This window comes from Schistocerca gregaria, chromosome 3, assembly GCF_023897955.1.
Source record: "Schistocerca gregaria isolate iqSchGreg1 chromosome 3, iqSchGreg1.2, whole genome shotgun sequence".
In the NCBI taxonomy this organism is placed as follows: Eukaryota; Metazoa; Arthropoda; class Insecta; order Orthoptera; family Acrididae; genus Schistocerca; species Schistocerca gregaria.
In genome coordinates, this window is record NC_064922.1 from 193,020,665 (window position 1) to 193,048,213 (window position 27,549).

General features: G+C 40.6%; 1 protein-coding gene across 6 annotated transcripts in view; it reads left to right on the forward strand.

The window, feature by feature from the left end:
• Positions 1-27,549, forward strand: part of LOC126356293 (uncharacterized) — a 312,745-nt gene that overhangs the window by 161,365 nt on the left and 123,831 nt on the right. For all 6 annotated transcript variants that reach the window (XM_050007188.1, XM_050007190.1, XM_050007193.1 and 3 more), the window contains one exon: positions 11,704-11,883. In XM_050007188.1, the coding sequence (XP_049863145.1) occupies positions 11,704-11,883 (180 nt within the window). The remainder of the gene's footprint in view (positions 1-11,703; positions 11,884-27,549) is intronic.

The following is a 27,549-nucleotide window of genomic DNA, read 5'->3' on the forward strand; positions in this document are numbered from 1 at the left end:
GTACTGGGGATGCAACAAAGCAATTAGCAACAAGAACAAGTCTCCAACAGCCAACTTCAGATGAAATTCTAACACCAAGTGATCTATTCAGATTTTGTGATGAATAATTTCATGGAATCAAATTCCTTTTTATCACGAAGGAAGAAATTGATGCTGCAAGACCTTTGCAAGAAAGGAGATTTGAAAATGGTTGCACAGTTGCAGAGACCAGAGAAAACCACTGCTTCAGACCAATTGATGAAAAACAGTTACAAATTAGCAGTTTTTCCAATGACACAATGTCATTTATTGCAAGTGTTGATCAATCAGCATTTTATTTATCGAGTGTTCCAATTGACAGCATCTTTTTTTTTCTTCATCAGTCTACTGACTGGTTTGATGCGGCCTGCCATGAATTCCTTTCCTGTTCTAACCTCTTCATCTCAGAGTAGCACTTGCAACCTACGTCCTCAATTATTTGCTTGACGTATTCCAATCTCTGTCTTCCTCTACAGTTTTTGCCCTCTACAGCTCCCTCTAGTACCATGGAAGTCATTCCCTCATGTCTTAGCAGATGTCCTATCATCCTGTCCCTTCTCCTTATCAGTGTTTTCCACATATTCCTTTCCTCTCCGATTCTGCGTAGAATCTCATCATTCCTTACCTTATCAGTCCACCTAATTTTCAACATTCGTCTATAGCACCACATCTCAAATGCTTCAATTCTCTTCTGTTCTGGTTTTCCTACAGTCCATGTTTCACTACCGTACAATGCTGTACTCCAGACGTACATCCTCAGAAATTTCTTCCTCAAATTAAGGCCGGTATTTGATATTAGTAGACTTCTCTTAGCCAGAAATGCCGTTTTTGCCATAGCGAGTCTGCTTTTGATGTCCTCCTTGCTCCGTCCGTCATTGATTATTTTACTGCCTAGGTAGCAGAATTCCTTAACTTCATCGACTTTGTGACCATCAATCCTGATGTTAAGTTTCTCGCTGTTCTCATTTCTACTACTTCTCATTACCTTCGTCTTTCTCCGATTTACTCTCAAACCATACTGTGTACTCATTAGACTGTTCATTCCGTTCAGCAGGTCATTTAATTCTTCTTCACTTTCACTCAGGATAGCAATGTCATCAGCAAATCGTATCATTGATATCCTTTCACCTTGTATTTTAATTCCACTCCTGAACCTTTCTTTGATTTCCATCATTGCTTCCTCAATGTACAGATTGAAGAGTAGGGGTGAAAGGCTACAGCCTTGTCTTACACCCTTCTTAATACGAGCACTTCGTTCTTGATCGTTCACTCTTATTATTCCCTCTTGGTTGTTGTACATATTGTATATGACCCGTCTCTCCCTATAGCTTACCCCTACTTTTTTCAGAATCTCGGACAGCTTGCACCATTTTATATTGTCAAACGCTTTTTCCAGGTCGACAAATCCTATGAACGTGTCTTGATTTTTCTTTAGCCTTGCTTCCATTATTAGCCGTAACGTCAGAATTGCCTCTCTCGTGCCTTTACTTTTCCTAAAGCCAAACTGATTGTCACCTAGTGCATTCTCAATTTTCTTTTCCATTCTTCTGTATATTGTCCTTGTAAGCAGCTTCAATGCATGAGCTGTTAAGCTGATTGTGCGATAATTCTCGCACTTGTCAGCTCTTGCCGTCTTCGGAATTGTGTGGATGATGCTTTTCCGAAAGTCAGATGGTATGTCGCCTGACTCATATATTCTACACACCAACGTGAATCGTCTTTTTGTTGCCACTTCCCCTAATGATTTTATTTAAATTCTGATGGAATGTTATCTATCCCTTCTGCCTTATTTGACCGTAAGTCCTTCAAAGCTCTTTTAAATTCCGATTCTAATACTGGATCCCCTATCTCTTCTAAATCGACTCCTGTTTCTTCTTCTATCACATCAGACAAATCTTCACCCTCATAGAGGCTTTCAATGTATTCTTTCCACCTATCTGCTCTCTCCTCTGCATTTAACAGTGGAATTCCCATTGCACTCTTAATGTTACCACTGTTGCTTTTAATGTCACCAAAGGTTGTTTTGACTTTCCTGTATGCTGAGTTTGTCCTTCCGACGATCATATCTTTTTCGATGTCTTCACATTTTTCCTGCAGCTATTTCATCTTAGCTTCCCTGCACTTTATATTTATTTAATTCCTCAGCGACTTGTATTTCTGTATTCCTGATTTTCCCGGAACATGTTTGTACTTCCTCCTTTCATCAATCAACTGAAGTATTTCTTCTGTTACCCATGGTTTCTTTGCAGCTACCTTCTTTGTACCTATGTTTTCCTTCCCAACTTCTGTGATGACCCTTTTTAGAGACGTCCATTCCTCTTCAACTGTACTGCCTACTGCGCTATTCCTTATTGCTGTATCTATAGAGTTAGAGAACTTCAAACGCATCTCGTCATTCCTTAGAACTTCCGTATCCCACTTCTTTGCGTATTGATTCTTCCTGACTAATGTCTTGAACCTCAGCGTACTCTTCATCACTACTATATTGTGACCAGAGTCTATATCTGCTCCTGGGTACGCCTTACAATCCAGTATCTGATTTCGGAATCTCTGTCTGACCATGATGTAATCGAATTGAAATCTTCCCGTATCTCCCGGCCTTTTCCAAGTATACCTCCTCCTCTTGTGTTTCTTGAACAGGGTATTCGCTATTACTAGCTGAAACTTGTTACAGAACTCAATTAGTCTTTCTCCTCTTTCATTCCTTGTCCCAAGCCCATATTCTCCTGTAACCTTTTCTTCTACTCCATACATAGGCTGCAATACATAGGGCAATACATAGGCTGCATGTATGACAACAAATGGTGGATTGGAAACATATGTGACACATCATTGGAAGAATGAGATACCTTAATCAGTTTCATGCATCCACATGGTCCAACTGATTCATTCCGTTGGTCCCTAAGGAAGGCACCTGCTGGATCCCAGAGCAGCAGATAACTGGCATTTTGTAAGCTTCAAGTGCCAATTCCATGAGTCGGAAATAACTTACCTCCTTCAGAGGTGCTGAAGAGCAGTGAAGAGAATTTTAGAGCCATGAAATGGTTTCATGAACTCCAGCAACAAATTTAGGATGCTTGATTCATTTTGTGAACATATTGCTTTGTTATCTTCACAACGTTTTTTGTTGTTCATTTTTGTGTGCCATTCATTAAAGCTATTCTGTCAAGCACTCGATATGTGCAAAAGCTTAAGGTATCTTTGAAGCTAGTTTAAAAACCTTATGTGGAAAATTCCCATTCTATTTTTTAATCTTCCTTGCAGCAAAAAATGAGCTCTTTCCGAAGGTGTCTGTTGAAAGAAGATCAGAGATGGTACCCATATTAAAAGCTGGTCCTTAAATATGCTGTAAATTTTCACTTTTCAATTTGAAACTTGAGACAAGGGTCAATAAAATCAGAACTATATACTCATAAAGTGTAGTATAGTGAGAATCTGGTTGTTGGCTAGCAGCTCAAAAATCAAGGTCCTACCTGCTTTTCCCTTATAGTAAAAGATGCTTAAAGTATGACTTAAATCTTTTGCAATAAATTTTACAAGGCACTTTCAGACCTAGTAACATAAAGGGTAGTAATTTGTGAGCAATTTGAGTGCTATAGCTGCATTCAGCACTAAAAGTTGTACTAGTTTACAAAAATTCAAGGTGATAGATGTCTCAACAGATGCACGAAACTATACCAAAGTTGTCCAAATTATTCTTGCCATGCACTTTATTATTTGGTACGGGTTCATTAAGATGACCCTAGCTCTGGAACCACTGAAAGAATTGAGCCAAACATTTGCACAGTAACATAACACATACATATGTATACACATATAAATTTGTAACAAAGTCTGAGATGGTCGAGTGGGGACCCCTAGGACACTTGATGTGGAATGAACCAAACGGGAAATGTTGTCACCAGGAAATCTCAAAAATTTCTTGACTGATTTACTTTAAATTTTTGGTTGCTACTCGAATAATCATTCAGTCATATATAGGCAGTAAATTTTTATAAATAACTATGTATAGGTTTTTTGCTAAAACCCACTGTGAGAAAGAAAATTCTGTGCTGTGAAAATGTGTAGTTTCATTTTCTCTCAGTCGGCTTTAACTACAAAAGCAGATAATTTAAACCATAAGACAAATTGTTACTCCAATATATATTGTTCCTCTGTAAATATAATTTTAAATAAAAATGTGGTGGTCTGTTTTTTTCCTTGCAGTCAGTTTTAACAGGACACAGGAAAGTTGTATTTATGGCATATCAGTGTCTGATTAGAATACTACTATGGAATCTGAATCGCCTAACACTTTGTAATACCACCCATTTGCATATTAAATCTATGGGAAATACTTTCATTGAAGCTAGTGTCCTCACAGATCCAGCAGCTGGAGAGGTCTCATACCCAGTATACCAATGACCCAAACCAATTTACCCATTCATTTTTAGCAACTTCAGTTCCCAATCTGGGTTGCATTTGTAATAGCAATAAACAAGGCTCAAGGCAAAAAAGAGAGAGGAAGAGAAGATGGACTGAGAGAAGTTGGAGAGAAACTGGACATAAAGAGGGAGAAGGAAGAGACAGAGAAAGAAGGGGGAGGAAGAGCTGGAAAGAAAGGGTGGAGGAAGAAGATGGGCAGATTGGTGGGGGGGGGGGGGGGGGGGCACTGGGAGAAGATGGATGGAGAGAGGGGAGACGTACATATATAGCAGCTGCAAAGCATTGCTGGATTCACTAGTAATGGATAAATACAAGTCCTGTGTGGGTTTCAAGGGAATTTTATTCTATTCTTCCTGCAAAATAGTGGCAGGTTCAGGTAACATTCATGGAGGTGTGTAGCAAACACACACCCTTCTCTCCAAAATACACCGCAAAAGCTCAGTAACATTGAAATCTGGTGACTGGTGGCCAGGGAAGGTGTGACAATTCATCGTTGTCTTTACAGTCCTAAATGATGCAAGCTGTGTGAACAGGAGCCCTTGGAACACAGCATCATCACTGGCAAACACACTTTGTACCACGGGGTGGATTGATCAGGAAAAATGGTTGCATAACCCTCAGCAATAATGTGACCCCCCCCCCCCCCCCCCCCCCTGTGCAGGTATGGGGGTTAGAATAGGCCCGAGGTATTCCTGCCAGTCGTACAGTCGTACGAGGCAACTAAAAGGAGTTTCACATGTTTCGGCCTTTATGTGACGGCCCCCTGTAGGGTTCGACCTCCATTGTGCAAAGTTTTCCCGAAGAGTGAGCCAATTGGGGAAGGGCGCCTTACAAGGTGCATCGTGTCCATGATGCATTGAGATCTTTAGCCCACTTTCTCATTGTCACATTGCAGTCCTGCCCATTCTCCATCTGTTGGACAAGGACACCTGCCTGGGTGCATTTTCACGCATGCACTATGCAGTGTTGATTTCTGCATCGACAATGACCATGGACTTCTTTGAACATCCAGCACGGTAGCCAGTCCGTTGTGGTGGGGCTGCCATGTACCCTGTTGGTTGTAGTCCCCTGATGACACAGGGATCGCTCTGCTGATGCCTGCACCGTTAATTCCACACGTATGCCAAGGGGTAGATTGCCCATTCCCCTGGGGCATCGGGACTCCTGGGAATGGCCATCCTGCCAGGTGGCATTTGCTGTGGCTGCATGGCACCCGTGGGGAGGGCCCCTGGTCAGAGTGGTTAGCATCAGGGAGGATGATGTGAAGTTCATCATCTCTTGCTGGTGGTGAAACACCAGCAATCTCAGCAATCACGAGCACAATTCAATGCACAGAAATATGACCCAAAGTCGTTCCCCTCCCTGGCCACACCATGGGAGGAACGTCAGGCTAAGGATGGCAGTGGATCTTATTCGTTCCAGTACCTTGTAAGTTTGAGAGCTGATGGGGAATGTTTCATGACGATGAAGCCACAGTTCTTTGTTGAGTATTTATAGGACTGGTTCGTGGAGGTGGAGAGCTTGTCCAAAATGAGATCTGTGTCAGTCTTGATCAAAACAGCATCCTCTGCCCAGTCAAAGGAATTACTCACTTGTGACAAGCTGGGGGATGTGTGTGTAACCATCACACCCCATAAGAGCTTAAATATGGTCCAGGGTATCATATTTCATAGATACCTGCTTTTGCTGTCTGATGATGAGCTGCGTGCCAATTTAGAGTGGCGAGGTGTACATTTCATCCCGCATGTCCACCGGGGTCCGAATGATAATCAGGTTGCCACTGGTGCCTTCATCTTGGCCTTTGAAGGTGATAATACATTGCCCGAGAAGGTCAAGGTGATGGTGTACTGGTGTGATGTAAAGCCCTACATCCCTCCCCCGATGCGGTGCTGTAAGTGCTGTAAGTTCAGCCATATGTCTTCCCGCTGTATTTCCAGCATCACATGCCAAGATTGTGGACGTCCATCACATCCCAATACTCCAGGTGCCACGCCTCCCATCTGTATCAACACCATTCGCCTTGCTTACCTGACTGCAGGATTCTCGAGAAAGAAAGGAAAATCACGGAGTACATGACCATGGACAGACTGACCTCCACTGAGGCTAAGAGAAAATTTCAACACCTGCATCCTGTGCGTATGACATAGTCTTACGCCGATGCTACAACAGTTATGGCACCATCAGCTCCGTCAACACAGGTCACCTCTCAGAGCTGGAAGACTACACCTGCCCCCTTGATGATGGGGGACATTTCCCTCCCTGTTGCTCCTGCACCACCTACCTCGGAAGCAATACCCCTTCAACCATCAGGGACATCCGTCCCCAATTCTAAGCTGTAGAAGCATAAGTCTTCTTTGGCCTCTATCTAGGAAGGGGTCCCTTGGGCCAATCCCTTCCCAGGTTTCTTCTAGTGGCAAAAACGACACCTGCCAGTGACTGAAGGGCCCAAAAGCAGCTGGTCGTATGGCATCACGCTCTTCCTCAGTCCTGGAGACTGAGCTAGTGAAGTCCTCTCAGCCAGGGAAACCCAAGGAGCAGCGAGAGAAATCCAAAAAGAAAACCCCTAAGACCAAGGAAATTGCAGTGGCACCCATCCCACCGCTACCTACAAGCTCTGTGGCTGAGGATGGGATGGAGATTTTGGCATCTGCTGACGCCCTAGATCTCCCCAGACCCTCTGACACAATGGATATAAACTGCTCAGGCAATAAATTGGTGGCAGCAGGTGACTCTGAGGCGTAAACTGCCTCATTGGATGTTCCATGCCTTTTCAGTCTCACAATGTGATCCTCCAGTGGAACTGTGGCAGTTTTTTCCACCGCCTGGCTCAGCTGCAGCAACTGTTAAGCTTTACACCTGCTATCTGCATTGCCCTTCAGGAAATGTGGTTTCCAGCAATGCGGACCCCTGCCCTCTGTGGCTATAAGGGATATTACAGGAACTGTAGCGACTATAATAGATTGTCAGGTGGAGTTTGCATTTGTGTTTATGTTCTAAACTTGGTCTGTAGTGAACATGTGCCCCTTCAAACCCCTCTTGAAGCTGTGGCTGTCAGAATAAGGACAATGCAGGAAACAACTGTCTACAATGTATATCTTCCTCCAGATGGTGCAGTACCCCTAAATGTCTTAGCTGCACTCCCTAAACCTTTCCTACTTCTGGGAGATTTTAATGCCTGTAACTCCTTGTGGGGTGATAACATGCTTACTGGCCAAGGCAGAGATGTCGAAACTTTAGTGTCGCAATTCGACCTCCGCGTCTTAAATACTGGGGCTGCCACACATTTCAGTGTGACTCATGGTTGTTTCTCGGCCATTAATTTATCAATTTGCAGCCCAGTACTTCTCCCACGTCTGCCCAGATGGGCTTTGAACAAGGCGGACTGGGGAACATTCAGCTCTACTGTCACCGTTGAATCTTCCTCACATGGTAACATCGATGTGATGGTTGATCAGGTGACTAGCACAATTGTTTCTGTGGCAGAAAACACAATCCCTCGCTCTTTAGGGTGCCTGAGGCATAAGGCAGTCCCTTGGTAGTCACCAGAAGTCGCCGAAGCAATTAAGGATCGTCAGCGAGCTCTAAAGCGGCATAAGGAGCACCCTACCCTGGAGCACCTCATAGCCTTTAAATGGCTCCCTGTCTATGCTCGCTACCTTATCAAACAATGGAAGAAGGAGTGTTGGGAGAGATTTGTCTTTTCAGGTACCAATGTTAGCAGAATTGGCGAGTTATGTACCAGCGCAAACGCAATTGCCGAGCACTTTGCTCGAGCCTCTGCATCGGAGAATTACCCCCCAGTCTTTCGCACACTCGAACGGCAGCTGGAATGGAATGCCCTCTCATTCACTACATGCTGCAGTGAATCCTATAACACCCCATTTACAGAGTGGGAGCTCCTCAGTGCCCTTGCACATTGCCCCAACACAGGTCCTGGAGTCATGTGGCTTGCTGGCTCCATGTCAGGGCGGCTTCTGCCAGGGTTGCTCTACCACTGATAATCTTGTGACCAACGAGTCTGCCATCCAAACAGCCTTTTCCAGATGGCAATACCTGATTGCAGTCTTCTTTGACTTAACGAAAGCATACGACGTGACTTGGCGACATCACATTCTTGCCACATTATATGAGTGGGGTTTCCGGGGACTTCTCCCAATTTTTATTCAAAACTTCCTGTCGCTCCGTACTTTCCATGTCCAAGTTGGTGACTCCCATAGTTCCATCCATATCCATGAGACTGGAGTCCCACAGGGCTCTGTATTGAGCGTCGCTCTACTTTTATTGGCCATTAATGGTCTAGCAGCAGCAGTCGGGCCCTCCGTCTCACCTTCTCTGTATGGAGACGACTTCTGCATTTTGTATTGCTTCTCCAGTAGTGTTGTTGCTGAGCGGCACCTCCAGCGAGCCATCCACAAGGTGCAGTCATGGGCTCTAGCCCATGGCTTCCAGTTTCCAGCCGAAAAGTCGTGTGTCATGCACTTCTGTCGGCATCGTACAGTTCATCTGGAACCCACACTTTCCCTTAATGACAATCCACTCTCTGTAGTAGAGGCACATAAATTCCTGGGACTGGTTTTCGACGCTCGATTGACTTGGCTCCCTCATCTTCGTCAGCTTAAGCAGAAGGGCTGGCAACAACTCAATGCCCTCTGTTGCCTGAGGAACACCAGTTGGGATGCAGATCGCTGCATGCTGCTGCAGCTCTACAGAGCCCTAGTCCAAGCCCGAATTGACTATGGGAGTGTTGTTTATGGTTCGGCAGCGCCTTCAGCATTGCATATACTCGACCCTGTGCACCACTCTGGGGTTCGATTGGCGACAGGAGCTTTTAGGACGAGTCCGGTGACCAGCGTACTAGTGGAGCTGGTGTCCCTTCACTACAGATCAGACATGCCAACTGCTCACCAGTTACGCAGCACACATTCATAGTTCACCTGAGCATCCAAATAACTGTCTGCTTTTCCCACTCGTGACAGTCCATCTCCCGCATTGGCAGCCCAGATCAGGGCTGATTGCGGTTCACGTGTGGTTCCTTCTCTCCAAACAGGAGCCCTTCGCTTTACCACCTCTGCTTGTGGCCCATTCACACACACCTCCATTCTGGACCTTTTGCATGGCCCTAAGGACTCCGTTAACCCTGCCATTCTCCGATGTCACTTCCTCTCGATTCTTGACTTGTTCTGGGGCGCTGAAGTGGTTTACATCAACAGCTCAATGGCTGTTGGTCATGTAGGCTTTGCATATGTTCATAGAGGACATATTGAGCAGCACTCCTTGCAGTTGGCTGCATTGTTTTCACTGCAGAGCTGGCGGCCATATCTCGTGCTCTTGAGTACATCTGCTCATGCCCTGGCGAGTCATTTCTCCTGTGTACTAACTCATTATGCAGCCTACAAGCTATCGACCGGTGCTACCTTCACCACCCTCTGGTAGCGTCCATTCAGGAGTCCATCTATGCCCTGGAACAGTCCTGCCGCTCCGTGGTGTTTGTGTGGACTCCAGAACACGTCAGAATCCCTGGCAACCTACTTGCCTACAGGCTGGACAAACAGGCGATGCAGAAACTGCTTCTAGAGATAGGCATCTCTGAAGCTGACCTGCGTTCTGTCTTACACCACAGGGTTTTCTGGCTTTGGGAGATGGAATGGCGTAACAGCACACATAACAAACTGCATGTCATTAAGGAGACTATGAATGTGCGGGAGTTTTACATGCGGGCCTCTCACAGGGAATCAGTTGTCCTCTGCCGGCTCCACATTGGCCATACGTGGCTAACACATGGATACCTACTCCATTACAAGGACCCACCTCAGTGTCGCTGTAGCTCCCAAATGACAGTCGTCCTCCTCTTGCTGGACTGCCCGCTTTTAGCCACTCTGCGGCAGACTTTTAACTTTCCCAGCACCCTGCCTTCGGTGTTGGGCAACAATGCCTCCACAGCAGCTTTAGTTTTACATTTTATGTGTGAGAGTGGGTTTTATATTTCTATGTAGGTTTTAGCGCATGTCCTTTGTCCCTCTGTGTCTTCCACCCTAGTGCGTGGTTGGCCAGCCACTATAATCTGCTTTCATGTTTTACTCTCTTCTGTTTATAGCGTCTCTGTTTTCTTAGCCTCTTTTGTTCCTTTTTGTGTTGTTGCCTTCCCTTCTTCTTGTGGCTTTTCCTTTCTTTACGTTTTGTGTTATATGTTTCATTTGTTTTATTCTCAAACTTGTGGCACTGTTTTATTAGGAACAAGGGACCAATGACCTCATAGTTTGGTCCCTTCTCTCACCTTTAAACCAACCAACCAATAATGTGACCTTGCAGAGTAATCCTGGGTCGTGTGGAATATTATGATACAGCTACCTGAATCACCACCAATCCCCACCATGTTTCACTCTTGGAATGTGAACTTGGTCAAAAGATGTAAATAGAGTGAAACAAGACTCATGACAAAATGAATTTCATCCTGTGATTAATAGTCTAGGTTTTATGGCTTCAGCAGTGTAGCACCATTTGTGTCACTGATGAATGGTTTTGGAATTCTAGCTCACCCTGCAATTCCCTGCTTGTGGAGCTCCCTTTATGTTGTTTTCATGCTGACAGGGTTTGTGAGTATGACGCTCAGCTATTAAGTGACTTTCATAGCTGTAGTCTCATTATTTTTCATCACAATCCTCTTCAGTGACTGTTAGTCATGATTGCTCAACTAACATTTTTGTCTACAGTGTGACTTAGTGGATGATGTGTTTATGTACAAGCAAGCACCTCTCATGGTGTTTCTACATTTTGTCCAATTACAGTATTATCTAAACTTTAGATGCCTGTCCGAGGTATGTTGAATGATTGGACAGTGAGCCCAACCACATTATCCTGTTCATGATTGGAGACACAGCATGGTATAAGAAACCACACTGAATCCATTACACAGCATAATTTCCTGTAGTCAAAAGAGTGTCGAGAAAGTGGTTTCCGAAAAATTATAAGCTATGCAAATCATGAGTGTGGTGCAAAACTTGATTTGCAGTAGTTCATAATTTCTGATTGGTGTATTATTTCCATTACCAAAGAGATACATTAAGAGTCCTAATAGCCAGTGTTGTAAAAGCTTCACATCTCAAGAGTTCAGAGTGTTTCTGTCACTGGAATTTAGACTCCTTTGCTGTGGAAGTTGTTTACACTATCACTAAGTGTGTAAAGACTTTGTGACTGGTGTACATTATCTGAGCAAAGATTGTTAGTGTATCACATCGCTTAAGGTAACATGTATTCTTACAGGAACCTGAAGATGAGGGCCTCAGTGGAATGGCTCCTCGAATAATTGCATCAATTTTGCACATGGAAGAGAAAGGCATGCCACTGGACCAATCTCCAGAAACAGTCTACAGTTACTTGTTTAACGAGCAACAAGAAGAACCTGTACTGATAACAGGACCAGCAGCACCATCTCATCCAAAGGTTATACACTTCCAACATTGATTGTTTATAGAAATGGTAACTGGTTATTCGTTTCCACATTACTTAAAAAATCTCTTTAACATAAAAAGAAAAATGTTCTCTTTACCATGTGGCAGTACAGATAAACTTGAACAAAAGTTAAAAGAAAAATTATCTCTCAGTGGTACAAGTTCTTATCCTTGCATGTATTGACTCATAATGGGACACCAACTAACTGTGATGGATGTTTCACAGGTACTTCTCTATTTCTGTGTTCTTTCATTCTGCCCTTCATGTCCTCTGTCTCTGCCTGTGCAAGTACTTCATTATCTTTGTACGCCGGCCGCGGTGGTCTCGCGGTTCTAGGCGCACAGCCCGGAACCGTGCGACTGCTACGGTCGCAGGTTCGAATCCTGCCTCGGGCATGGATGTGTGTGATGTCCTTAGGTTAGTTAGGTTTAAGTAGTTCTAAGTTCTAGGGGACTGATGACCACAGCAGTTGAGTCCCATAGTGCTCAGAGCCATATCTTTGTACTTTATTTTTTTTGATGTGTGTCATGGTACATAACTAATACCAAAATTCCCTACAACATAGACATTTTTTTCCGCTAGAATGTATCATCTGAAAAGAATGAATGTTTTAGTGAGACACGATTGTGGGTGCCCACGTGTTTGAGCATTTTATTAGAAAGCTTTCGTGTTACTGTGAAGCAATTGTTAGAATCACCACTGAGAAACAAAGAAACAGCACAGTTATAAAGTATACTCTGGAACTTAATTATAAGGCATTCTTGATAACTGGTGGCATGATTACCAGTACAGCAGATACAGAAGTCAGGGATGAAACAAGACTGATTGAAACATAGTTAACAAGTCAAGTCCTAAAATATTTTCTGTTGATAATCTAACATAGATGAGAAAGAGTACCACTCTCTGACTCATTTGTGTGAAACCTTAATGAAACCAAAATTGAAAACTTTTTGTGGTAGGTGGGACAGTAACAAATAAAGAAACTTTGTTCAGTGTAAAAATAGTTTGGTAAGTTTCTGATTAAAACTGAGACTTCCATTATCCATTGGATCAGAAGTTATCACTTTTGTAAGGAAATAAAGTAGTATTTCAGAAATGTGTTGTCCACTGTTCACAGGACCATTAGATTGTTATGATCTATTATAGCCTGTTGCAGCCATGCACCTACAGGACGAGAGGGCGAAAGGTAGCCAACACCTGACATACAACAGTCAGGCAACTAGCTGATAGCATATGCATTCGCACTGCCCTGGCCAAGTGTAAATGGATCTGAGGTTTCCAAGTGACTTGCACATGCACAGAACAATTGCAATAGGGCCACCTGTTTGGTACGCAATACGAGCTGCACTTGCCTGTGAGTGGGCGGAGAGGCGCACCCTTGCCTCATAAAGCAGTGTTAGAATAGCTTGGACTATTAGATGATATCTGATATTTACAGTGCATCTGAAATTAATCATGCCATGGCACAATACTTTTGTAGGGACCTTTCTGTACAACCACATTTCTGCAGTGATGTCAAAGTTAACAATACACATTGCTGACTGTAGTCTGAATGCAAGTATAAAGTATTTGCACTTTATGCTTGGTGGTCAGTGTGCTAGATACAAAAACTACACTGCGAATATAATACATTGTCACTGACAAAATATATAAATCTAATAAATGTATTCTAACTGAGAAAGGATAGAAGTGCTTTTAGTCCCTGTGGTTAAATGGTCAGTGTCCAAACTTTCTGTAGATGTGGCCTTAGCTTTGACTCCATTTTTGTTGTTATACAGACTATAGTATTTGAAATAGGATCTGCAACAATGGGTTTTCACAGGTAGATGACATTTGGTAACTTATATCGCCATTAGAAAAGACAAATGTGGGCCTACGCTGCAACAAATCTTTATTAAATAAATGAATGAAACAGTATGACAAACATAAAAAAATGAAAACTAATACTAATCATTAAAATATGTTTACACAGCTACCTTTTAATACAGATATTTTTCTTGCTTTGCCATCACTGATCTCCTGCATGACTTTGTTGAAATCCAGACATTCAGCTAGCTCACATTCAGTCAACACCATTCCCATCTCACACAGTTGTGCCTGGCCCATTGTTGACATATGGTGTATTTTAAACAGTTTAAGCTTCAAAAACCTTGTTTCTATACGTCCCATAGTCACAGATTGTGTTAGCAAAATTCTTTAACCCAAACTTAAGTTGGGCAAAAAGCTCATATTCGTGTATGAGCTTCAAAGTACCGGGGACAACAATTTTGACAGAAAACCTGTAGGAACTAGCACAACTGAGTACTGTATTATTGGTGCATGTATTGTTCCTATTGGAAGATAATAGGACAGTGAGTGACATACATATAAAAGTGCACATAAATTGCTGATGACTGTTTAGTTTGTCTCAGTATGTAAAACAAAAATGGATATGGTCAGATACCATGAAGGGGTTCTTTCTGACATGTGACAGTAGTTATTTATGGCTCAAAACAAGTTTTGAAAGCACTATCATTTGTTGTTGTTGTTGTTGTGGTCTTCAGTCCTGAGACTGGTTTGATGCAGCTCTCCGTGCTACTCTATCCTGATCGTGCTTCTTCATCTCCCAGTACTTCCTGCAACTTACATCCTTCTGAATCTGCTTAGTGTATTCATCTCTTGGTCTCCCTCTATGATTTTTACCCTCCACACTGCCCTCCATTACTAAACTGGTGATCCCTTGATGCCTCAGAACATGTCCTACTAACCTTCTTCTAGTCAAGTTGTGCCACAAATTTCTCTTCTCCCCAATTCTATTCAATACCTCCTCATTAGTTATGTGATCTACCCATCTAATCTCGAGCATTCTTCTGTAGCACCACATTTCGAAGGCTTCTTTCTCTTCTTGTCCAAACTATTTATCGTCCATGTTTCACTTCCATACATGGCTACACTCCATACAAATACTTTCAGAAACGACTTCCTGACGCTTAAATCTGTACTCGATATCAACAAATTTCTCTTCTTCAGAAAGGCTTTCCTTGCCATTGCCAGTCTACATTTTACATCCTCTCTACTTCAACCATTATCAATTATTTTGCTCCCCAAATAGCAAAACTGCTTTACTACTTTAAGTGTCTCATTACCTAATCTAATGCCCTCAGCATCACCAAAGGTAAATCAACTACATTCCATTATCCTCGTTTTTCTTTTGTTGATGTTCATCTTATATCCTCCTTTCAAGACTCTGTCCATTCCGTTCAAGTGCACTTCCAAGTCCTTTGCTGTCTCTCACAGAATTACAACGTCATCGGCAAATCTCGAAGTTTTTATTTCTGCTCCATTGATTCTAATCCCAACTCCAAATTTTTCTTTTGTTTCCTTTACTGCTTGCTCAATATACAGATTGAATAACATTGGGGAGAGGCTACAACCTTGTCTCATTCCCTTCCCAACCAATGCTTCCCTTTCATACCCCTCGACTCATAACTGCCATAACTGCCATCTAGTTTCTGTACAAATTGTAAATAGCCTTTTGCTCCCTGTATTTTACCCCTGACACCTTTAGAATTTGAAAGAGAGTATTCCAGTCAACATTGTCAAAAGCTTTCGCTAAGTCTACAAATGCCAGAAACGTAGGTTTGCCTTTCCCTAATCTTTCTTCTAAGATAAGTCGTAAGTCAGTATTGCCTCACGTGTTCCAACATTTCTACGGAATCCAAACTGATCTTCCCCGAAGTCGGCTTCTCCCAGTTTTTCCATTCATCTGTAAAGAATTCGCGTTAGTATTTTGCAGCTGTTACTTATTGAACTGATAGTTCGGTAATTTTCACATCTGTCAACACCTGCTTTCTTTGGGATTGGAATTATCATATTCTTCTTGAAGTCTGAGGGCATTTCACCTGTCTCGTACATCTTGCTCAGCAGATGGTAGAGTTTTGTCAGGACTGGCTGTTCCAAGGCCGTCAGCAGTTCGAATGAAATGTTGTCTACTCCCGGGGCCTTGTTACAGCTCAGGTCTTTCAGTGCTCGGTCAAACTCTTCAAGCAGTATCGTATCTCCCATTTCCTCTTCATCTACATCCTCTTCCATTTCCATAATATTGTCCTCAAGTACATCGCCCTTGTATAGACCCTCTGTATACGCCTTCCACCTTTCTGCTTTCCCTTCTTTGCTTAGAACTCGATTTCCATCTAAACACTTGATATTCATACAAGTGGCACTCTTTTTCTCCAAAGGTCTCGTTAATTTTCCTGTAGGCAGTATCTATCTTACCCCTATTGAGATAAGCCTCTACATCCTTACATTTGTCCTCTAGCCATCCCTGCTTATCCATTTCGCACTTCCTGTCGATCTCATTTTTCAGACGTTTGTATTCCTTTTTGCCTGCTTCATTTACATTTTTATATTTTCTCCTTTCATCAATTAAATTCAATATTTCTTCTGTTACATAAGGATTTCTACTAGCCCTTGTCTGTTTACCTAATTGATCCTCTGCTGCCTACACTACTTCATCCCTCATTCTTCTTCTACTGTATTTCTTTCTCCCATTCCTGTCAATTGTTCCCTTATGCTCTCCCTGAAACTCTGTACAACCTCTGGTTTAGTCTGTTTATCCAGGTCCCATATCCTTAAATTCCCACTTTTTTTGCAGTTTCTTCAGTTTTAATCTACAGTTCATAACCAATAGATTGTGGTCAGAGTCCACATCTGCTCCTGGAAATGTCTTACAATTTAAAACCTGGTTCCTAAATCTCTGTTTTACCATTATATAATCTATCTGATACCTTCTAGTATCTCCAGGATTCTTCCATGTATACAACCTTCTTTTATGATTTTTGTACCAAGTGTTAGCTATGATTAAGTTATGCTCTGTGCAAAATTCTACCAGACGGCTTCCTCTTTCATTTCTTACCCCCAATCTATATTCACCTACTATGTTTCCTTCTTTCCCTTTTCCTACTCTCGAATTCCAGTCACCCATGACTATTAAATTTTTGTCTCCCTTCGCTACCTGAATAATTTCTTTTATCTCATCATACATTTCATCAATTTCTTCATCATCTGCAGAGCTATTTGGCATATAAACTTGTACTACTGTGGTAGGCATGGTCTTCGTGTCTATCTTGGCCACAATAATGCGTTCACCATGCAGTTTGTAGTAGCTTACCCGCATTCCTATTTTCCTATTCATTATTAAACCTACTCCTGCATTACTCCTATTTTATTTTGTATTTATAACCCTGTATTCACCTGACCAAAAGTCTTGTTCCTCCTGCCACCGAACTTCACTAATTCCCACTATATCTAAGTTTAACCTATCCATTTCCCTTTTTAAATTTTCTAACCTACCTGCCCAATTAAGGGATCTGACATTCCACGCTCCGATCCGTAGAACACCAGTTTTCTTTCTCCTGATACCAACGCCCTCTTGAGTAGTCCCCGCCCAGAGATCCGAATGGGGGACTATTTTACTTCCGGAGTATTTTACCCAAGAGGACGCCATCATCATTTAACCATACAGTAAAGCTACATGCCCTCAGGAAAAATTATGGCTGTAGTTTCCCCCTCGCTTTCAGCCGTTCGTAGTACCAGCACAGCAAGGCCGTTTTGGTTATTGTTACATATCAGTCAATCATCCAGACTATTGCCCCTGCAACTACTGAAAAGGCTGCTGCCCCATTTGTCTATCATTTATTCTATAAAAAAGTAACAGTTACATCCTAAATAAAGATGTTGAAGCTCAAACAGTGTGAAATACAATGAAACAGGATAAACAGTTTCTGCAGGGTAGTTTAGTTGCTTCAGCTTCAAAATGAAGTTTGATAGATTTCTTCTCTATGATCTCAATATTACTATCCATTGATTATGGCTACAGTATCAAAATAGGGAATGATGTAAAACTAAAAAGAAGTTACAGACAAAGGAGGAACAATTAATTTAGAGAAATCTGGCAAGAACAATAATGTAAATGGTACTAATGGCAGATCCAAAGACAAGGGAGTGGAGGGGGGGGGGGGATGCCATGCATCTTTCCATGTATAAACACTGCTTAATGACAATGTCTCAACTCAAAAGACTACGTAATGTAATGGGTAATGCATATTTTACTTATTCTTTATTTATTACAGTGTTTTTCATGCCACTTGCAGGCATTGCTATTTTGAAAGACCAACATGCAGCTAAAGTGCAATATTTGTCATCTGTTCACACTACGATATAGGTAATTTCCAGTAAGACACTAAATTTTATATCTGATTTGTACTTCCATCTTATTCTCATACTTCTTCATTCATACAAAACTTTAATTATCCTGTGTAATTCATCCTTTTGAAACCATATAAATATATAAGATAATTTTGGTGCCCCCCAAAAACCTGTTGCCCTGGGCTGTGGCAGGGTTCTCCTGCACCCCCTTGAGCCATCCCTGGCTGCATTTCCGTTGACATTTTTCTTCCTACTAAACAAAATCACACAAGGTAATGGTCCAGTCCAGCATGTCGAAACCTACCCTGAAATTTTTTACACAGGAGTAACACCAAACAAAATACAATGCCAAAATTTTAGCTACTAAGATACACTGCAAATATTTAAATAAGTTGAAATAACTCATTTGTGGCCTACAGAGAACTATTTATAACAGTGGTTTGTACAGCCCTGCCTAGTGACAGCCCTGCCTAGTGAATGCGTGATTCGTTGAATGAGAAGCAGCATCTGTGACGAGCACACAGTGCTGCATAGCATAAATATCCAGAGTGAAAATACACTGATTTTAAGTACCGAAAGCCTGGTTCACACTGGAGGGAATGGAAGAGAACACAGACAAATGAGGAATCACAGAACATTCATCAGTGTTCACTATCATTCACTTGTTTCTCTGTGTACAAGCGTTTAACTAGAGGGTGGAGTGTGACATATCATTTTGGGAATGATATGTCTCACTTCCCTGCTCTCCCTTGGCAGGGCAAATGATGTTTATGAGTAAGATAGTTAGTAAGTAGGAAGCATCCCACTTTCAGGAAGTGTTTTATGGTGTTTGCAGAACAGAGCTGTACCAATACTGTACTGTCAGCAATAGGCCCTTCTACCTGCTGGGTGGAGTGGAAATATTTGTGTACCAGTTATAATTGTCTTGATGGAACAGAAAGTCTATCAGTGCAAACACTGTGTGGTTTGATTTAACCTGGTGGAGGTGTGGTAGGGTCAGTTTGACCCTGCTCATTTTGTTTTGTTGGCAGTTCTTTGTTGTGCACTTGCACATTGTTGAAGTTCTCAGTAGCTGCAACTGTTAAACTCCCCTCCCCAATGCCTGCACACACTCAGTCGGCTGCCATCTGTGAAAGAAGATAAATTAGTGCAAACAGTAAGAAGGTATTTTTTACTCTTCCACAACCACAAAGTAGTATTTCTGTGTCATTTTTCAATTTATCTTTTTTCATCAGTGTTTCATGTTTTTTGGTGTTTTTAGTCAAAATGAAGAAGAAAGGGAGGCTGATCATATATGTTGCTGGCTGGTGGAATTATCAGACAGTAAAAACGGTTTTACGACTGATGGCAGTGAAAATGAAGATCGTGTAAGTGATCCCAGGGGCAGTAGTGGTACGGAGCAAGATGTAAGTGAAGGCAGTGACAAAGAAGATAATATACCATTAAATAAGGTACAGAATACTGCCCACAAAGCTGCGTTACCAGAGTTAGTTGAGGATACACAGTTCATTTTATTTTGGTAAAGATGGATCCAAGTGGTGCAAAAATCCACCTCAGTAACAAGTTTGGACCTGATTTGAAAATATCATCAGGCAGGTACCTGGCATGAGTTTAGTGGCAAGATTAGCAAAGACATAGTTTGAATGCTGGATTATGTTTTGCAATGAAAATATGTTTAGTATTATCTTGAAATACACAAACTTGCAAACTGCAGAAAGGAAAGCAGCTTTTGAAGTAGTTGCAAATGACTATTTTATGAAAAAATGACCATGAGCGAGCTGAAGACTTCTTTAGGCTTGTTGTACATTGCTGGATTTTACCAATCTGGGTGGCAGAACATCGTTGACCTTTGGGCTTCAGATGGAAAAGGCTTTGAAATATTTTGGCTGACAATGACATGGTAACATTTTCATTTTATTCAAAGCTGCCTTCCTTTTGATGATAAATCCACATATGAAGAAAGAAAACAGCTGGACAACTTAGAACCAATATGTCAGATATTTGAAATATTTGTTGAAAACTGCAAGAAAGCCTATGTACTAGGAGAATACACAACTATAGATGAAATGCTGCTTGCATTCAGAGGCAGATGCAAATTTAGACAATACAAACCATCAAAACTGGCCAAATATGGGATAAAAATATTTGCCTTGGTCAACGCAAAGAATTTCCATACCTTCGACCTCGAAATATTTGCTGGTAAGCAGCCAAAGGGACCATTTTCACTGAGTAATAAACCATCTGATGTGACAAATTGGTTGGGGCAACCCATTTCAAAAACAAGCTGTAAAGTGACTTTTGATAATCGGTTTATGAACTATGAACTATTGTCACATGCGCTGAAAGAATACACACTAACTTCTGTGGCAACAGTGCATAAGAACAAGGGGCAAATCCCTCCTGAATTTTGCAAAACTCGTGGTAGAGAAATCTACTCATCTAAGTTTGGTTTCCAAAAGGATATTACACTAGTTTCTCATATTCCAAAGAAAAACAAAGTTATTTTGCTCATGTCTAGTCTTCACCACAATGCTGAAATAAACATGTTTTATAATTCTACGAAAGCTGAAGTTGCCTCAGACTGTCTTGTACACAGTACTGAATATGACCAGCAAAAGTGGTGCTATTATTCAGCAATCAAATAACAATAAAAACCAAAAGCATTGTAATTTCATAAAAACACTAGGCCGTATGCTCGTTAGTGAACACTGGAGTGCCCACCAAGAAAGACCTCAACTGCCAAGCACTTTGTGCAAGAGAGTCAGAGAATTTAGTGGAGAAACTTTACAAGAATCGATTGCCAGAGTCCAAGGTGTATGAAAAAGGCGTAAAGAGTGTCCCTATGATAAACATCATAAGACACTTCATGTTTGTGAAGCTTGTCATAAGTACATTTGTCAAGAACACATCGTTCTGTTCTGCCAACAATGTGCTATGGCAAGAGATGATTAACAGCTTATGTCAAAAGTTTATTGTTAATTTTGTTTTAGAAGAAGGTTTATCTTGTAAATACTTAGCAAAAAATCTGAATTACTGATAAGAATGTATGGTTTTATAGATTTAAAAAATATGTAATGTTAAGAGCTGTTAAAATGATTATTTTGTAGACTTTATGTAAAAATTTGTATGCTCAGTAGTGTTTATTTCTATGGAAATCCTTTAATTAATAAATAATTCATACATTTAATTCCCATCTTATGTTAAAAAGTGCCAATAAATAATTAAAAAATATAAATGAAAAACATGGTCAATATGACCCTCCACATCCTTGATATACCTTTATTACACCACACCCTCACCTGGTTAAATCAGTGAAATATTGAAGAAGAAGACATCTGTATTGGTTGCAACTATAAAACAAAAAAATTTGAATAATATATTAAAAACAAAGATTCCAAGACTTACCAAGCGGGAAAGCGCCGGCAGACAGGCACATGAACAAAACACACAAACACACACACAGAATTACGAGCTTTCGCAACTGGCAGTTGCTTCGTCAGGAAGGAAGGAAGGAGAGGGAAAAATGAAAGGATGTGGGTTTTAAGGGAGAGGGTAAGGAGTCATTCCAATCCCGGGAGCGGAAAGACTTCCCTTAGGGGAAAAAAAGGACAGGTGTACACTCGCACACACACACACACACACACACACACATATCCATCTGCACATACACAGACACAAGCAGACATATTTAAAGGCCTTTAAATATGTCTGCTTGTGTCTGTGTATGTGCAGATGGATATGTGTGTGTGTGTGTGTGTGTGTGTGTGTGTGTGTGTGTGTGTGTGTGCGAGTGTACACCTGTCCTTTTTTTCCCCTAAGGGAAGTCTTTCCGCTCCCGGGATTGGAATGACTCCTTACCCTCTCCCTTAAAACCCACATCCTTTCATTTTTCCCTCTCCTTCCTTCCTTCCTGACGAAGCAACTGCCAGTTGCGAAAGCTCGTAATTCTGTGTGTGTGTTTGTGTGTTTTGTTCATGTGCCTGTCTGCCGGCGCTTTCCCGCTTGGTAAGTCTTGGAATCTTTGTTTTTAATATATTTTTCCCATGTGGAAGTTTCTTTCTGTTTTATTTAAATTTGAATAATAGGAAGATATGAACTGCAGTTGTCCATAGCAACAGTGTCAGCCACTACAACAGTGTGCATGTTTACGGAATAGTAGACATGAGTCACATACACATGTCTGGAGCTGCAATGCAGGAGAGTTACATGAGGATTGGAGAATAAGAGTGCCGACTCTGTAGCAGTGGACAGGCCCTGTGAAAGCAGTTTAACTTGGTACGTAGTCTGCAGTGTCATGCAGTTACCTGTTGCCTGCTACACTGCAGCATTTTTAGCATCTGCTCACCACAACTGATCTCTGCGATGCATCTGCGGCATTGCAGAACATCCACATCAGTTCACTGCAGCTTGAAGCTATGATGTCAAATGAACTGAACAGTCACAATTCATGACAAGTGTTATGATTTGATTATAGTGAATATTATTAAGAAATGAGATTAAGAAATTGTGTCTAGAGTTAGAATTCAGTGACAATTATCAGCTAGTGATAATTTCAGGAATGTTATGTTGCTGATAGTCTATGCCAGTCACCATCCGTCAAATGGTAACTGAAGCACAGGGAGTTGATATGACAGCTCTACTTGCACAGGAGGAAATAATAAATAATAAACTAAAGAAAACAATAAGTAATAAACTGGAGAAAACAATAAATTTGATTAAGACACAAGTTACTAGAATTACTACTTTAGAAATATCATAAATAATTTGCCTAAGGATTTACAAACTGAAGTAGTTGTGTAATGTCATGTAGCATGTAAGGAAGTAGGTAGTCATCTTAGCGAAATTCATAATGATTTAAAAGTAATTGACAAAGAAATCTCAGATACTAAGGAAAGAGTACATATATTAGAACAAGGCAGAGCACTGAATGAAATTTTGAGTCCACATATGACATTGTCTAGAGTGGAAGAGTGATTGCAGGAATTCATAGAACAGAACATACAGAAGAGAGTTGATTTCATTAACATTGCACCCAATTCTACAAGTGAATTTCTACGAATCACAAGAGTTATGGAGATCAGAAAAGACACAACAAGACTTAAAGAGAAAAACTAATGTAACTAGTAAAAGTAGCCCAGGCAAATGGTTGGAAGAATTTCTCTTAGGGACAGCAGTGAATTTGTCAAAACAATTTCTGAAGTTTGAGCCAAATAGGAAAGTACATCCTCCTCCTTTTTATGGTGTTTTTTCTAGATCTTTGCCTAAAAACTGGGAAGATATAAAGAAAACAGATTTTGCACATGGTTGATTAATTGAAGATGCATTTGAATGGGAACCAGGCCATTCTGAAGATCTTAAATTGCAAATTGCTGTAACAGCAGAAGATAGAGGTAAAATGATTTAAACCCTCATGTGAACTTGCATTCTGGACAGGTTCGGTGGGGTGATGTTGGCCAGGCACCGAGCTAACTGTTTTATTATTTCTTTTTAGTTTCTATGAAACATTCTCTTCCCTCTGTTTCTGTTCAGTCATCTTTCTGATATCCTTTACTATCCTGTCCTACAAGTCAGTATAAGGCTATGGCAGTTGGTGAGACAGAGACGTACACATGGGGCTCTTCTGTGTGCCTCATGTTAGACACATCATGTGTTGTGAGGAAGAGAACAGGAATTTTATAGCTTGTGTAGTGAGTCAGTTAACAAGGTGATGTGTAAACATGGGAACATCAAGTATTTCAAGAATTTACGAAGGAGATCATGAAAGTAGAATTGTATTGTCCAGAAGCGGAAGTAACATAAAATAATAATATCATATGATAATAGATTAAAGAAAATTAGTGGGTGGAAGGTATCACACTCAGCATAAAGTATTCTAGGATAATTAATAATTCACATGCCATCACAGAGTATTGTAGGATAATTAATAATTTACATGCCATCACAGCACAGAAATACTAAGGTGCATAAATAGTAAAGTAAGACCCAAATAAGAGGGACATGTACGGACAGTAATAACCAGAAAGTGTAAATGATAAAGGAGCATAACATTTTTTTAAAGTGATAATATGTGTAGGATAAGATACTTCATATGGAAATATAAAAATGATGGTGCAGTGTGCCTAATAAAACACAGATATTTTGGGGTAAATGGACACAAGGAAGGAAGGATGTACACCCAGGTGGTCTATTCATGATTGAAATTACCTGTACCATTTTTTATTAGAATATAAAGTGTAAGTGGACCCATGAAAAGGATGACTTACACATTAGTTTGGAGGGGCTCGGAAGAGGAATGACCCAGACTGCTGTTGTGAAGGGAGAGTGCTAAAAAGGACACATGGCATCTCAAATGGAAAGGCACTTGCAAAGTATCCAACCGTAGAATGGGATGCAGATGAATGTGCATAATGAATGTGTTCATATTGAAGAAGGTTTCTCCCAAACAGAGTAATGCAGTATGGACCTGACCGATTGTATTTGCATAGTTTGAGTATGTTTCTACCACAGTTTAAAGACACGAGTATCTGAGTTTTGGTATAGGTAAGCATACTGTTGATTTCAAAGTTAGCAGTGACTCATAGGGAAATAAATGAAGTAGATGAACTAGTTTACACATTGAGTCAATACTAAACAGATACCTCTGCTGAGACATACAACAGATGTGGTATGATAGTAAATGTGTGTCAATTATGTGGCTAAGCTGAACTGAAATATTTGGTTAAATGTATTGTCTCAGAGGAAAAAAATGGGGAAAATGGAGATGAATGTTGAAAACCAATGTTTCAGTAAGGAGCAAAGCTCCAAATGGTGCATACAAATTAAAATAATAAATAAAGGATGAATGATTTTAAGTAGTATTAAGGGATAGTGAATTTGAATTAGAATGGTATAATTGATAATTATATGAAATATAAAAGAAAAGAAAATGGTATTAGTAAATGGATTCGTGATAAATATGAACTGAATTGAAAGAAGTGCTTATGTGAATCCTAAGAGGACGTAAACTGACATGATATTGTGTTTTGTAAACGAAAAATGTTAAAAAAATTGTTGGAGAATACCTTATTGGAATGTGTTAAAAGTTTTTAAAGTTAAGTCTAGAAGCATGATATCTTTTGATAGAAGCATGACATCCTTCGTCTCAGTGGGAGTATGTGAAGTGAGACATATCATTCTGGAAATGAGATGTCCCTTTTCCCTGCTATCCACTGGCCAACAAAAAATGTTCGTAAGTAGGAATCACCCCTTTTTCAGGAAGTTTTTTATGGTCTATGCAGATAGGAGCAAGGTGGGCCACAATGGGCACGTGTACCTTGTGGGTATAGTTGTCTGCTCTGTGGTGCCGTGGGTGATAGGCTTGGAAAGAATGTGATCCCTATGATGTCAAAGAAATGCTTGTCGGAGAACAAATGATGTTGAAATATTTTTATACCAATTGTTATTGTCGTTATGGACTCTGACAGACATATTATGTTCTTTTGTCTGACAAATACTGGCAGAAGTAGTTGATCTGTCATCATCTAGAATAATATGTTATAGGCATGTTATCTTGTGTGTTAATCTAGTAGATACAACAAACAAGAGAATCCTTTGTCAGCACATTTTGATGCAAAATGAGAAGTAGTTCACTGAGAAGAGCTGATCCACCATTAGAGGGGCACTGATTAGCAGGACCTCCTTCAGCACAAGATACATGGTGACTAATAAATATATTGCAAGTACTTTGAACAATTAACCCTCAAAGATTCTACAAATTGACTAATGAATTGTTTTATCTATCAACATCTATCACCAAAATTGGCAAAGTAGGAAAGAAAGTAGTAAAGAACATGAAATAATGAACATTGCCTATGAATGTCTCATTATTGTGAGAAAAAAAAGTAGCATATACACTCTGGTTGTTGGACCTCATGGTGTTGTGGTAAAGCTCTTGTCTGAAAACCAAGAGGTTGTGAAATTGAATCCCTGTTGGATCATTCAGTTTTCAATCTACTTATTAATTTAGCCATCACCTCTGAACAATGTGAGGAGTCAGTAGGACAGAGACGTCCTTGGATGGTTCACTGAAAGACTGACAACCATCAGAACACATGCGTATGCAAAATGAACACAACTGAATGAAGTTCACTTGTGTTTGTCTGCCTGTGACATGCTTGTTTGATTGTGATCATTTCTGTGCAAAATGGGCCTGAATAATTAAAAACAAATACCATTTGATTAATTTCCTGAATAACCACCAATTCATATTGGCAGCTAAGTTGTTGTCAATGTAGCAGGGAAAATAAAATCATGTAAGTGTTTGATGTCACATTACAGCCAACTTCCACCAGTCAGGACTTCTACTTTTTTGAAACAAAATATTTTTTGCACATACTTCATTGTATAACAATTCTTGTTGCACAGTTCTTGTGATAATTCCTGAATATTGTGCATTTTACTAACAATGAAACAATTCCTCATTTATTTCCTGTGGTCATAAAAATGCGAAGGGTCAATTGAATGACAAAAACAAGCATTTTCATTAAACTGGGCATACTGGACAAAAGAAACATTAATGCATTCAGATGTTTCGCAGTAACTACTAGTTTTATTTAGATGGAACTGGGATAGAGTAAGGAATGGTCCTGCCATTGTTCTGAATAATGTGCTGCATATCAGGTGTACTTGATCCAATTCATAAAACATGGCAGTGCAGGCTGATAATACACAGATGGCTGAAGCTTGAGAATTCTGATAAACCTCAAAAGACAAACAGCTATCAGAAATTATGTTCCCGTACAATTTCCTCAAAAATGCTTTCCACTGTCAAAAAAATTCTTCGTCAAGAGGTTGAGCCACACTAGCAGTTTCGGGTGGAATCTGCATTATATCAACATTCATTTCATTGTCCTCCTCTAATACAGAGGTGTTGTTAGGACCAGGCCAAGAGCCCAAGGAAAGGAGTCAATTCTTTTGTGAAAATGGTATGAAGACACTGTTAATGAAATGTTGGAAATTACCTCTTCGCTTTTTTCCAGATTTTGGTACACTGATTACAAGATTTTTGTAACTAGACAGTCCTTTTTTTTAATTGCTAGTCTTAATTTGCCTAATTTCCTGGAAACAGACATAAAGGTGCAGAAACAATATTCCATTCATACTTGCAGTGGCATTATTTTATAGCATTCATCAATTGCACAACCAACTCCCTGTTTTTTTTTTTTTTTTTTTTTCAATTTTTTTTCCATCCAGAAATGATAAAGTGCAGTGTGCAGGCAGTTTGTTCACAAAACCTGACTGATCAGCCTTATACACTGCAGTTGTGAGGATAACTGCAGGCTTTGTCTGTACATCAGCTATGAATTTCTCTATAGTACTGCCTATTAATGGCAGCTGCTCCATATGTTGACCTGAAGTAAACTTGGTAATTTTATGTGTTCCTATTTAGTGAGATTACTTGAACATATTTACCCAGATCGAAGAAGCCTGGAA